The sequence below is a fragment of the Papaver somniferum genome, chromosome 1, assembly GCF_003573695.1.
Source record: "Papaver somniferum cultivar HN1 chromosome 1, ASM357369v1, whole genome shotgun sequence".
Classification (NCBI taxonomy): domain Eukaryota; kingdom Viridiplantae; phylum Streptophyta; class Magnoliopsida; order Ranunculales; family Papaveraceae; genus Papaver; species Papaver somniferum.
Genome location: NC_039358.1, coordinates 165,181,494 through 165,195,276, shown reverse-complemented (window position 1 = coordinate 165,195,276; position 13,783 = coordinate 165,181,494). Strand labels below are relative to the sequence as shown.

Sequence of the window (13,783 nt, the reverse complement as noted above, 5' to 3'; positions counted from 1 at the left end):
TATTCATCATGGCTTCGTAAAATATGAATCGTCACATGCCTGAAGCCAACTCAGAACATGCAGTATCATGATTTTACGGTTTTGTCCTTTGTTGAAAATCCACCATCAACAAGTGCATAAGGTTCTCTGAGTCTGTCTCGAAGACAACGTTTGGCCATTGCATATCAGCTGTTGTTCTCGATGCCGGAAGAAGAGCCCAAGTTTATGTTGTTAAGGTAGTCGCAATTCCCAAAGGTGGAGCTAGAGCCATTATCGGCCGTGCGTTGGAGTCCATGCAAATGAAACCATCACCCGCAAAACCCCAATGACCTTTGGCCTCTCCATCAGTGTTAAACTAAATCTAGTTCATGTTCGGAGTGGACCATCCTACCGATATTGTTGAGATCCTTTTGGTGTTTCTTGAGCGGTTGAGTATCGGTGAATCTCCCTGTAAGACCAGAGGTAAGGACTGTAGCGCTGCCTAATATTCTTGTTGTTGTCTTTGAGCCCAAGTTAAGATTTCTGTTGTTGTTGTTTATTTTTGACGGTATACTAGATCACTCCTAGCTAGCCATAAGGTCCAAAAAAGAAAACAGAAAGTAGAGATGACAGATGTTGGAGTTGGCTGTTGTAGGATTTGAGAGATGGTTGTATGAGGTGTTAAAGCAAATGCGGGGGCATTGTTGGAGTTTGGTGTGTTTGAGGGTTGAAAGAGTAAAGTGTTCCAAGATGTAGTTGACGTTGGACAGTTAATTAGCATGTGAGTTGTTGATTCTGGATGAATATTAGGGCAAATGTCTGTGTTGGTTAAATGGATATGATGAAGAAGAGAGAAGGTTGGTAACCCTTCATTGATTGCTTTCCACAAGAAAAACTGAATTTTCGGTGGACACGGTAAGGTCCACGGGAATTTGGTGGGTGGGAGGAGAATATGGTTAGGTAGATTATGGATTAGACATTTGTATCCCGATGAAGTAGTGTATTTTCCGGATTTCGAATGTGGCCAGATAATTTGGTCCTGCGGGCTATCTTGGGGGAGGTGGATGTTTATGATTTTTTGGGCTACATGATTGGGGAGAGCGTTTAATTTTTCCTGGTTCCAGTTGTGAGAGATTGGATAGATGATATCAACTACATTTCAGATCGGGTAGCATCGATTTGGGTCTAGGTTTGGTGAATGTGGAATCCAGTTGACTTCTATTGGTATTGATACCCTATTTCCAATACGACAAAATATCAGTTATTACATGAAAGGGACGATTGATACCAATTATCTCCATTAGGGGCTGGACGATTGATACCAATTGTCTCCAATTGTCCCCATTTCCAATACAAGAATCGTTGTATCGCCCGGACTTTAGACTAACTCGTCAAATATTTGAACCACACCGTAAACACGTGGTTGTTTGGACTAACGAGTTCCTTTGGAGGGTAGCGCATCCAAAGCCCATAAGAAAGGGGACTATAAATGTTAGTTTCGGCACAAGATGGCTGATGTAGAATGCTAACAACTAGAATCGGAATTACCGGTTCCAGTTTTAATTTGAACTCTTAAACGCTTGTGAAATTTACAACAATACCATCATTATTCATTCCTGAGTCTTCCGTATAAGAAAGGGGATAATTTGAAAAACCGCAACAAATTATGGGGACTCACGGCACCGAATGGCAGTCCGTCTCTCCACTTCCAGGTTCTTTTTCGCTTTGAAATTTACTTTTTAGAGATAATTTCTCTGCGATCTTTGATTTTGTAACTGCAATGCTAGTTTATGGATTAGGGTTGAACTCAAATAACCTAATTCTATGATTTAATCATGGTTTGAAAATTTATCATGTGTAGTATAACTCAATCATCTTGCTAACATTATTTATACTCTTAGGTTTATCAGTATGAGATTGGGAAATTTTAATTTTAGATTCTATTAGTCGGATTTAATTCTTTGATAGTCATGTCCCTAAAGGTATTGTACTGTTTGGATGCAGAATTAGGTCAAATGGTTTGTGGAACTTGTAGAACTTTGGTTTTTTATCCTAGAGGAGCCCCTCGTGTTAGATGTGTATCCTGTAAAACAATCAATCTTGTTTTAGAAGGTATGTCAACTCTTATTAACACTTCTTTCTAGTTATTATCATGGAATCAGAAGTTTTTTCCCCTTGTATTGTTTTTTGTGGAAAATATGGTTGTGGATGGGATACCCAGTAAAATTCTATTGCTAAGAATATGGTTGTGGAAGTACTGTTATTTTTCTTACTTGGTCATTTGAGTTTAACAGATCATCAAATTGGAAATGTAAACTGTGCAAATTGTGAAGTATTGCTTATGTACCCATATGGAGCTCCAAAAGTAAAATGTTCATGTTGCCATTCAATAACTGATGTTGGGGTAAGTTGTAATTTCATAGTTAAAAGAGATGAGTTTTATCATGCTCTTTAGATGTATAACTGATTTTAAGCATGGAATATTCTAAATGGAATGTCTAGTATACAAAGATATAGCATTGGCGACGAAGATAAGACATACATGTCGTTCGTGGAGTTCTATTTAGAAAGACGAATTACTAATAAACTTAAGCATCCCAATAAATTTAGAAAAATCACCTTGGGTTAGTGGCTTCCTTTCATGGCCGATCTAAGTGAAGTAGTCATCATTGTAGGAACTCAGGTATTTGTCGCAGTTCACAGCAGTTTTTCTTATTTATTGATAATCTTTAGAACAAATGGTATTTTAGAATTTTGTATATGGTAGTTGGCAGACTATCGGTGGCCACAACAAAGGAGGAACCATAATATAAGAAGAGACAATGTGAAACTCTCTGAATATTCTGTATCCATAGTTGAAATTTTGATTCATTAACAGAGCTGATCTTTCTGCAGTTAGGAACTTAGACTCTTAGCTCTCTATTTCGTTTGGGCAATCTTCACCAATGTCCTTATTATTTTATCCGAGTTCTGCCTTTCTTGTCGGTTTTCCTTCACCAAAATCTAACCTCCTTCTTATATGCATGTAGGAGCACAACCAACGCCCTCGCCTTTCTGATCAACAGGGCCCACCTCCACACGCTGTAATTTAGAAACATTTTGAACAATGTATGACTGTATGAGCTGGGTGATCGTGAATATATGCTTGGCTTCAACCTTTGTTTTAGGAGTCTCATTTGAATTTCTGCACAAGCTTTACAGAGTTGCATGTTTATGTATAGAACCAGTTGGAATTGTCTCAATGAAGAACTCAGTAAGACTACGGTCCTGTTTGGAATTGCTAGGTGATTCTTTTATGGGTATATATATATTTTTTGAAGCGATAGCACTACCGTCTGCATCCGTTAATTCCTCGATCTATCAGATTTTGTTGTACAGTCCCATCTAGGATAGAATTCATGAAAAATGTTGAAAAGGTGTTCCTGACAAAATTGATCTGAAAGTCATTCATCTGTTATGAACCTTCATATAATTCAGCACAACTTGGATCAGGTCTAGTAGTGATCTCTGTCAAGGTTCTTCAATGAAAAGTTTGATCTTGATGGATTTTTGGGTTGGCCTTTGCAAGACTTGGTTTACAGATTTTTTAGCAAATGCAGGCAAATCAAATTCTCCAATCATTTTCTTACTATGATTTTCTTACCATGGTCCTGTTGATTCAACATTGATTTTGGCGAGCTTTTGTTGCAATGACAAATTCTAACATGAATACCTCTGAATATTGCGGAATCTCTGTAGAAGTCCCATGGTTGGAATCGTACGGGCGCGGTGTCAGCTGTAAAGTGTCGCCAGAATAATCAAAAGAAACATGTGTGTGAAGTCCAGACTTGCAGAGAAACAAAACTCGTGTACCTCAAATAATTTTTGGGACATGAGAGAAAATAGAATCAGATTTACAATCCAGAAGCTGCTTTATATCTAATACGAACTAGCCATGGAATTCCTCTCATAGGGAATGATATTGGGTACCACAAATTACAACGCTGCTAATGGGGGTGCCATTTTGCTTTGGGGTGTACCAAATTGCATAAAAGACAACATATTTTGGTAAGGGATTGGTACACCCCCAAACAAAATGATACCCCGTTAGCAGCGTTGACAAATTAGACTCCTCAACCAATGGCTAGCAACTTAGCACCCATTTCCTCTTGTTCAATGCTGCTAATGGGGTACCATTTTGCTTGGGGTGTACAAATCCAAAAGCAAATGCTTTTTTGTCCTATATGCATATAGGTACACCCCCAAGCAAAACGGTACCCCCATTATCAGTCTTGCTCTTGTTTGGTGGGAGGTGTTGTCCATTGCAACATCAGCAGCGTTGTGTGGAACACCTTGACGGCCCAACATGTTTAAGCTCGGTATCTTGTGGGTTCAAAATTTATGTCAAATTTCTCTGATGACTGACACACGATTTATACTGCTGTAACAACTAACTAGACGGAAAATGAAAGAGGGAAGAATGTTTTGCCGGTAATTTAAAATAAAATTCATCGGAAACAAAATCTTGCAACAATCTTTACCACCATAAAGACAGCGTATTTTTCTTACCAAGGGAAAGTCAAACCAAGATTTTAAGTATTTTTTTAAGCTGGTAGGTGGTCCTTGAATTTCACTCTCTGCTCTGAACTCAGATTCTAGGGTTTCAGTTTTCTTAATACCTCCTATCATGGCAGTCTCTAATCATTTCACTGCAATCTCATCAAGAATCCTAAAATCTTCACCTCCAAAAGCCTTCGTTACCAATCAACAAAGAATTCCCTCAAAAACCCAAGTGAATTTCAATCTCAGCTCCAGAAATCCAGTACATAATCTCTTCTACAATGCTAACAGTTTTCAGAAACCCTCAACTCAGTCTCTTCCTTACCCTAATTACAATCCAATTAAAAATCTATTCACTGGGATCGTTGAAGAAATGGGTGAAATTAAAAAATTAGGCTATGCTGAAGATGGTGGATATGAGATGAAAATCTCTGGAAATGTTATTCTTGAAGATGTTAAACTTGGTGATAGTATCTCAGTTAACGGTACTTGTCTTACGGTCACTGAATTTGATAAAAAAGAATCTGATTTTTCAGTTGGATTAGCACCAGAAACCCTAAGAAAAACTTCATTGATCGAGCTCGTACCGGGTTCACCTGTTAACTTAGAAAGAGCTTTACTGCCGAGTACTCGAATGGGTGGTCATTTTGTTCAAGGGCATGTGGATGGTACTGGTGAGATTGTATCATTAGAATTTGAAGGTGATTCATTGTGGGTGAAAGTGAAAACACCACCAGAAGTATTGAAATTTATTGTACCTAAAGGGTTTATTGCTGTGGATGGAACCAGTTTGACTGTTTGTAAGGTTTTCGATGATGAAGAATGTTTTAATTTCATGTTGGTTGATTATACTCAGCAAAATGTTGTTATTCCTTTAAAGAAGGTTGGGCAAAAAGTTAATTTGGAGGTTGATATTCTTGGGAAGTATGTTGAGAGGCTTCTTCAAAGTGGCTTCACTAGCAACATTGCACCCAAATAATCCTTCGCTAAATTCTGGCTCTGGTACTGGTTTTTACTCTCCTCTCCGAGTTCTCTTGATCATGTTTTTCAATTTTCTTTCGTTTATAGTTATGTTATTTCTTCTGTTCTAATTTTGTTCATTTCAAGTTCAGAATAATGACGAATAAATTCTTTTTTCATGTTTTTGTGGCTTCTTAGATTGGTTTTGTTTGGTTATACTCTTTTCAGCAGTTCAGAATAGTTAAGTTGTTGATGTCTGATCAGAAACAGAAAAACTATTTATAAGTGAATTCACTATGGATAGGAATGTGCATCACAATTCACAATTAGAGAATGTTAAATTGCTTGAATAGAGAATTGAATGGCACGATATATTTAGTATATATTTGGTAGCACTAACACGAAGACGTTCTTCTCATTTTAATGATCTCAAACATCACATGGAGCCTTTTGTATGCTTCTAAACATAGAGTGATCAATCAAAGTATTAGAAAAGTCATCTAAACTTTTTATGCTTCTAAACATAGAGTGGATGTCTAGGACTATGATCGATTTTTATGTCTAAACTTTTTAACCTTTCACTAGCAATTCAATCAACACTGATACTTGTAAAATTAGGAATTAATGAAACACTAGATAACAGAAAATCGGAAACAATATAGTGTGGTTGTGTTCCTGTGTGGTGGTTCTTACGGAGAAACCAAATGCGGCGGTTAGTAATATGGGCTAATTAGTAACAGCAATGATTGACCAGTTACTGCTACATTGCTGGGTTGCAGTGGAAATGATTGACTGCTTACTTATTGGTACTTACCGCTACGTTATTGGGTTGCAGAGGAAATTCAATTCTGTATGATAGGCTGTGGGGAGGTGTCCATGGCAAGTCTGATGAGCATTTTTCTGTGAAGCAAAATATGATCAATTAAGTTTTAAAGAGTAGAGAAGAGCATTACATCAAAGGAAGGTTTTATTTATTTTTAAGTTCTAGGCTTCTGATGGTCCATGTGTGGAAGAACCAGGTTTGAACAATTTCCTTTGATTGGATTAAAAATGTCCCAGAACTTTAAGATTCAAGTACAAGTATGACTTGATAGGGATGAATCAGGAATCCTTCTTTTTAATGGTAGTTCTTCTCATTGAATATTATTTTAATTGTCAAAACAGTAAGGAACCTAAATTAGTGGGTAAACCGTCTACTTGATACTTCTCAACTGTTTTTCTTCAAACTGTACTTCATTATATTTTCAAGGTTCGGTTTTCATAGTGATTCAGACATGGCACTTGTACCTGTATGTGGATTAGAAGTCCGTCAATTGCATGGCTTCAGTGTGAGTATGCGTTGCTTGCCTTGTGGACGATGAGCTTTGTTCATGCTGGAGGAGTCTTTTTTTTTTTTTTTTTGGGATTGATGTTCGTACTACATGATTGAGCATATGAGTGTACATGTTTGAATCTTCTCGTTGAACTCTACATTCTTCAACTGTTCCTCTTCTCTAGCAAGAGCTTGCTTCAACAGTTTTAACCTGGGAATGAACCCGTCTCTAGGTTTAACACTAGAGAAGAACCGTTTTCTGGGGACTACTCAAAAATAGTGGGGGACTGCTCTCCGTTTTTGGGTGGATATTAGAAGTAGTAATGAGTCAGCCCTTATCTAAGTTTTTTTTAATACCAAATTTGTCCTTGGTAATTAAATTAGTGTAATGATTAGTGAGTTAATTAATGATTAGTGAGATTAAATTAATAAGTTGATTTTTTCAAAAGAAGAATTATTGAGAGGGAGAAGAAGAAGATGAAGATGATAATGAAGATGAGGGTTTTGGAAGAAAAAAAGTTAAGATCATTTTCTTTAAGAGCCACAACAAGAGTATGATGTTTTGGGTACGCACGGATACTTCAAATTTAGTTAATGGTGCTTGAATTGGCCAAAACATTCCTAAAAATGAACAATTTATGAATTGATTTCGGTTTGGTTAAAAAAGTTCGGCTACGACATCTGAAGAACAGGTAGCCGAACTCACCTGCAAGTGTAGTTCGACTAATATTTCTGAAAACACAGGTAGCCGAACTCAGCTTTAATGGAGTTTTTTCTTTCAGAGAAAAGTTCGGGTAGGAGAAGAAAATTGCGACGTAACCGAACTAGGAGTTCGTCTAGGAAAAAAATTTGCGACGTAACCGAGCTCAATATGCAGGTTTTTCAGAGAAAAGTTCGGTTAGGAGAAAAAAATTGCAATGTAACCGAACTTTTTGTGACGTAATCGAACTTTTTTTGATGTAACCGAACTTTTTGCGACGTAACCGAACTACAAGTTCGGCTTGGACATTTTTTTTTCGATGTAACCGAATTTTTCTCTGAAAACAAAAACCTCCATTAAAGTTGAGTTCGGCTAGTTCGACAAAAATTTTCACATAATTCCTAGCCGAACTTCTCTCTGTAACTTCCATTTTCAACTCATTTTGATGATTACTTCTCATTTTTTCAACGGAAAACGAATGAAAAGTAATGGGTTTGTTATAATTTTGATTTTGATTTTGTTTTGTTAATGATTTAAATTAAGCTATATATAGAGGTGGCGGTGGTGGTGATTTGAGGTGGTCGGTGGTGGTTGGTGGTGGTGAGCGGCGGTGGTGATGGGAGGAGGTGGTTATATATATATATATAGGTGGTGGTGATGGGAGGAGGTGATTACATATATAGGTGAAGGGTAGGTTAGTCATTTTCACACCTTATGACACCTCTTATAAGTATAGGGTAGACATTCCTATCACAAAGTAGTCCCCCACCATTTTTGAGTAGTCCCTAAAAAACGGTTCTTAAAGAAGCTCGTGAGTTCATTGGGCCGACCAACCGGAAGGCCCGAAGGGCCTGAAGGGAGGGAGTCCCTTTTATGGCCACTTTTTTGTAAAATGAAACCTAACACGAATGTCCAATTTGATAAAAAAAATGGATTTGGTGAGGGCTTTTTTTGTGAAGCCTTTTCACATAATTTCCCATGTATCCTATTTTTCCTTATGTATCCTATTTTTTCAGGGTTATAATGGCAAGCATACTAGAATATAACATATCTAAAAATCCTTGTCTTGGAATTTTACAAATTTTATCTCGTTGGAAATCTTTTAAAGAGATCTACACAATGAGTACAAACAACGATATCAAATTTAAAGTTTTTACGAAAAATTCGGAGGTGTTTATTCTTTTAGGCACAATTTTTGAAAAATTGAATACATAGTCATTATGCAAACCACCACAAAAGATGGATAACACATTATGCAGCTATATTTTGCTTTATGCATCAACTAAATTTCCGTTGCAACTAATAAATCAATGTACTCCTTCCGTTTTAGGAAAATTGATACTTTCACTTTTTCAATTTGACATATTTGTCTTCTGTTCGGTCGACCCTCCCCACCGTGACAGCGGTGTTCTAATAACCAGTATATCCAAGCATCATACATATATATATATATGCTGGCCTCACTAAAGCTTCATAACAGGAAATCTATTTCGAGGGTCACCGACATCAGTTATTGCCCACTACATCGGTGTAAACAAAGGATTGTCTGGAAGATTTTCTTTTTTGAATGATAACACGATGAGGCACGTTTCGTTTACAGGCCTCTATTGACAACGTCTTATATGAATGGCCTGCCGTTAGGTCTTGCTTATTAATGGCCAAAATTAAAATTTTATGTAGTGGCCTAGGTGCAAGACAAGTGAACCCAAAGGCATCGCGTGCAAACGTGGAGGAGCTCATAAAAGATTTCAAAAGCAAAAATGATTGGAGTTTGTGGTTTAGGACCGAACTCCCTTTTTCTGTAATAACTAATATATTTAATGTCTGTTTACTAAGCCATTAAAGTCGCTTCTGTAGCATAGTGGTAGTGCTTTCCCTCCTTAAGGGAAAGGTCGTGAGTTCGATCCTCACCAGGAGCTTTTTTTTTTCCCTGGTCCAATGGCCATCTGATTTTTAGTTTTTTTTTTCCTGGTCCAATGGCCATCTGACTTTAGTTTATTATTATTTAACTCGAACACTGAGTTTTCTTCTTTTCTTTTCTCGAAACACAGGAAAGGTCGTCATTCGTCGGTTCGATCCTCGTAAGAATCTTGAACATTGAGTTTTTTTTTTCCCTTGAAAACACAAGAAAGGTCATCTAACCATAGACTTTTTAGTTTATCATTATTAATTTTTATTTATTCACTAGTATATAATTTCCGTTGGATGCATATTTAGCCATAGATTTTTAGTTATTGTTTTATTAAAATCAGAAAGATATTCATGTCCAACATTGATGGTGATTTTTTTTCTTTTTCATTGTCTAATTAGTTTGAAATATTTTGTTTTCTTTTTAAAAAGCTTTGGAATATCTAGAACATAAGAATCGTAATAGTCAAGACGAACTTTAAAGATTCATCTTCATCCTACATATAGAATAGCAAAGTCAACCATACACAATACACTAACACTTGTATAGTAAAGTTTGCGTAAATCTTTTGCGTCTAACTAATCAGTATTATATACTCTGTTGAGAATTGTGAACGGGGTAATTTCTCGGGTGCATCATTATCTTATGGTCATGTTTTTCTTTCACCATTTTAATCCAGTCAATGAGTTTGCACAAAGTTGTTAAAATCTAACCTGAATCGACTATTTACAATTCAACATGTATGGATTAAAAGGGCCAGGGCTTTGTTTCATGAAGTTATTTTTTTCCCGAAAACATAAAATTAAAAAAGACTAAGAATCCTAATTAATTTAGTCCTGTCTTTTTTCCTCTTCTTCACCAAAAACACTAAGAATCCTAAAATCTAAATGGTGGAAACTCATTTATCTCAATAAGTGAACAATACCGACATGATCGTTCAGAAATTAAACTACAGAGTCAAAATCGCATTTTATTTGCTTCCACAAAATCTGTTTTGTAATTAATAATAAAACTTATAAAATCCTCAAATTACAAAAAATTCTTTTGATGATTTGTTCGAATTACTTTTAATTAATGTCGAATCCCTTATTCTTATTTTACACTAATTTGTTTTTAGGAACACGATCAAAATTGCATGTGTCTGTACGTAGACTTCAATCGCTTTCGGGGCAAATAATTAACCCTTGATTAGTCTATGTGAGCATACACGTACATGCATGCATTATGTATGAGTATACTTACTAATAAGAGTAACAAAGACCATGATAACCAATATCCAATGGGATCCCTCATGTTGGTATATTAAGGTTGTACACGTGACATGCGTAAAGTTGCACGTATGTAGTGCAAGTACTCGAACAAATCCTTTTGCTCGATTCGCAAGTGGTGTATGTACTTTTGGAATATAGGCACGGGGTATATGTGGGACGTTGGTTATCAGCTTCATATGATTAAAAAAAATTCTAGTATGAACGAGACCTCTCATCTCTGTGCATTAAGGTAATATATACTCTTTACGTGCAATTAAGCGTGTCTACCATTAATCGAGAGTAATAAAAAAAAATCCTTTATTTGATTAGGAAAAGGGTCATATGTTTTTTTGTATATACAAGTAATGCGAGTTATTGGTTATTGAAAAAGTGGGGTCCAAGTGTACAACAACCACTACCAATATTTCGTTTACAAATCTGTATGGACAAACTCCAATAAACTTTCTAGAGAATCAACTAGACAGTCAGACTCAATCTAGATAAAAAGTATATCAAAGAGTTTATATCTCAATCTCTCGATTTGATATATACTCAAGCAAATAGAAATCTGCGAGTCTTTATCAAATACCAGAGAGATAACTTGGATGGTACCAAAGACCAATATCCAAGTGTCAATCAATTTAAATCAACAACCAAAAGGTCGGATATTCTAATTGATTGAACAACGCACAACCTGTGATATTTCAATTATATAACAAAATATAATGCGGAAAAGAAATAACACAGACACCAGAATTTCATTAACGAGGAAACCGCAAATACAAAAAAAACCCAGCACCTAGTCCAGTTTGAACAAACACTGTATTAAGCCGCTACAGACACTAGCATACTCCAAATTAACTTCGGTCTGGATTGTAGTTGAACCCCAATCAATCTCACACTGATCCAATGTACAGTTATGCTCCTACGTCTCTGATCTCAGCAGGATGCTACGTACTTGATTCCCTTAGCTGATCTCACCCACAACTAAGAGTTGTTATGACCCAAAGTCGAAGACTTTAATAAACAAATCTGTATCACACGGAAAAGTCTACGGTAATATATAAATCCGTCTCCCACGAATACACCTACGAGTTTTGTTCCATCTTTTGATAAATCAAGGTGAACAAGAACCAATTGATAAACCAAACTTATATTCCCGAAGAACAGCCTAGTATTATCAATCACCTCACAATAATCTTAACCGACGCAGCGAAAAAAGATATTGCGGAATCACAAACGATGAGACGAAGTGTTTGTGATTTCTTTTATATCTTGCCTATCGGAGATATCAATCTCAAGCCAATTATTACAATTGTACTCGTACGATAGAAACAGTAAGATCAGATCACACAACTACAAGAAAGTAGTATCGGTCTAGCTTCACAATCCTAGTGAAGTCTTTAAGTCGTTAACCTGGTTTAGAAGAAGAAACCAAAGGTTAAAGGAGAATTGACTCTAGCTTAGCACAACTAGTATCACACAGAAGGTGTGGGGATTAGGTTTCCCAGTTGCTATAGTTCTCCCTTATATAGTCTTTCAAATCAGAGTTTGCAATCAATGTTAGCTTGGTAACAAAGCATTCAATATTCACCGTTAGATGAAAACCTGATTAGATTCAAGCTAATATCTTTCAACCGTTAGATCGAACACTAGCTTGTTACACACAAATGAAATGCACGTTTCTAGGCTTGTGTAACCGTACCCAAACTTGTACATTTGTTGGTTCAACAATAGACAACCAAATGGTTAGCTATATGATCACTTTCATATCAACCATATTATTCTTCACCATAACTAGTTCAAGTGACTCAAATGAATTAGTTAGAGAGTTGTTAAATTACAAGGAAATCTTATGTAACTACACAAGACACAATCGAAGCAAAAACGATTTGATTCACTCGAATCGGTTCATGAACTATATAGCTACGGTTTGCAATTTGCATTCCTTAGTTTATATAAGAATAAGTTCACAAACATCGTTTTTAGATATAACCTACTCAAGTTCGCGGACTGGGTTCGCGGACTTAAGTTCCCGGACGGAGTTCACAAACTCCAGCAGAATTTCTCGGGACGAGAACTTCCGCCAGTTCGCAGACTGAGTTCGCGGACTTGGCTCACGCCACATTCCGGTTCTCTTGATCAACAAAGTTCGCAAACTTCGATTCAAGGAATAAGGACTTATACATATGTGTGTTTCCAGAACAATGCTTATATCCTCCAATGGTTATATTATTTAAACTCCCATTTCAATCATTGAAACATTCTTAGAGGACGTTGATATTCTATAGTTGTTATTCACAAACTATTTTTCGTCAAAGTAAGCAATTTTCAAAGCGATTGAAACTTGTCATGACTTTCGTCACTAGGTAAAGATGAACTTGGCTAAATCAAAATCTTACCAATACATATTTCGAGAAATAGATAGGCGAGATAAACTTGGCTCAAAATAACAAATGTGTATAATCTAAGTCTATATAGAAAAATGACTTTTGTCTCAAGATAAGAGATAAATAGACTTTTGAGTGATAGATAAGTTCAGATCTCCACATACCTTTTAGTCGATGAAGATCCACCGGTTCCTTGAGTAGTCATTCGTCTTGTATGATGATTGTCATGGAGTTCTTGAGCTCAACTACACTTTTTATCCTAGTCCGAGACCTTAACTATAGTAGACTAGAAATCAAGACTTATAGTTTTGATCACTAACATTGACAAACATGCTTGAGATAGCAACGCATGCGAGTTCGACCGAGCAATGTTCTAACAATCTCCCTCTTTGTCAATTTTAGTGACAAAACTATCAATACATATGGAATACAAAAAATAAATTAATTAACTTTTGTAGATCCTATTCCACGTGTCTAATCTTCAACATCACCCGAATCTTCGTCACTTCCAAGTACTCCAATGATCCCAAAGGTTGTAAGTTCATCATCATGGTTGTTGAAAATCCGTAGCTATAACAACGAGAAAACAAGAGTTCTCAATCATTGCTATACAATGTCATAGTATCATTACACAGCGTCAAAGTTCAATTGTATCACAACTTCAACAACAATACTATGGTGATATGTATCACTCCCCCTTAGTCAATACTCCATCTCACATGGAAACCACTCCCCCTTACATAATGATCCGAAAACCATATGTAT

The 13,783-nt window shown here is 36.4% G+C and overlaps 2 protein-coding genes and 1 non-coding gene across 3 annotated transcripts; all 3 read left to right on the top strand.

Annotated features, from left to right (window-relative positions):
• The first annotated feature begins 1,490 nt into the window (after nucleotides 1-1,490).
• Nucleotides 1,491-3,504, top strand: LOC113333831 (protein LOL2-like). The gene is made up of 4 exons (XM_026580224.1): nucleotides 1,491-1,670; nucleotides 1,963-2,070; nucleotides 2,253-2,362; nucleotides 2,988-3,504. Exons 1-4 carry the CDS (start codon nucleotides 1,625-1,627, stop codon nucleotides 3,048-3,050), a joined length of 327 nt encoding a protein of 108 aa, XP_026436009.1. The 5' UTR covers nucleotides 1,491-1,624; the 3' UTR covers nucleotides 3,051-3,504.
• Nucleotides 3,505-4,348: 844 nt separating this feature from the next.
• On the top strand, nucleotides 4,349-6,730 carry LOC113306824 (riboflavin synthase-like). The gene is made up of 2 exons (XM_026555742.1): nucleotides 4,349-5,499; nucleotides 6,293-6,730. Exon 1 carries the CDS (start codon nucleotides 4,625-4,627, stop codon nucleotides 5,474-5,476), a length of 852 nt encoding a protein of 283 aa, XP_026411527.1. The 5' UTR covers nucleotides 4,349-4,624; the 3' UTR covers nucleotides 5,477-5,499; nucleotides 6,293-6,730.
• A 2,586-nt stretch (nucleotides 6,731-9,316) lies between these two features.
• On the top strand, nucleotides 9,317-9,388 carry TRNAK-CUU. The gene has a single exon. It is a non-coding gene; the product is annotated as a tRNA-Lys (tRNA).
• Nucleotides 9,389-13,783: the final 4,395 nt, after the last annotated feature.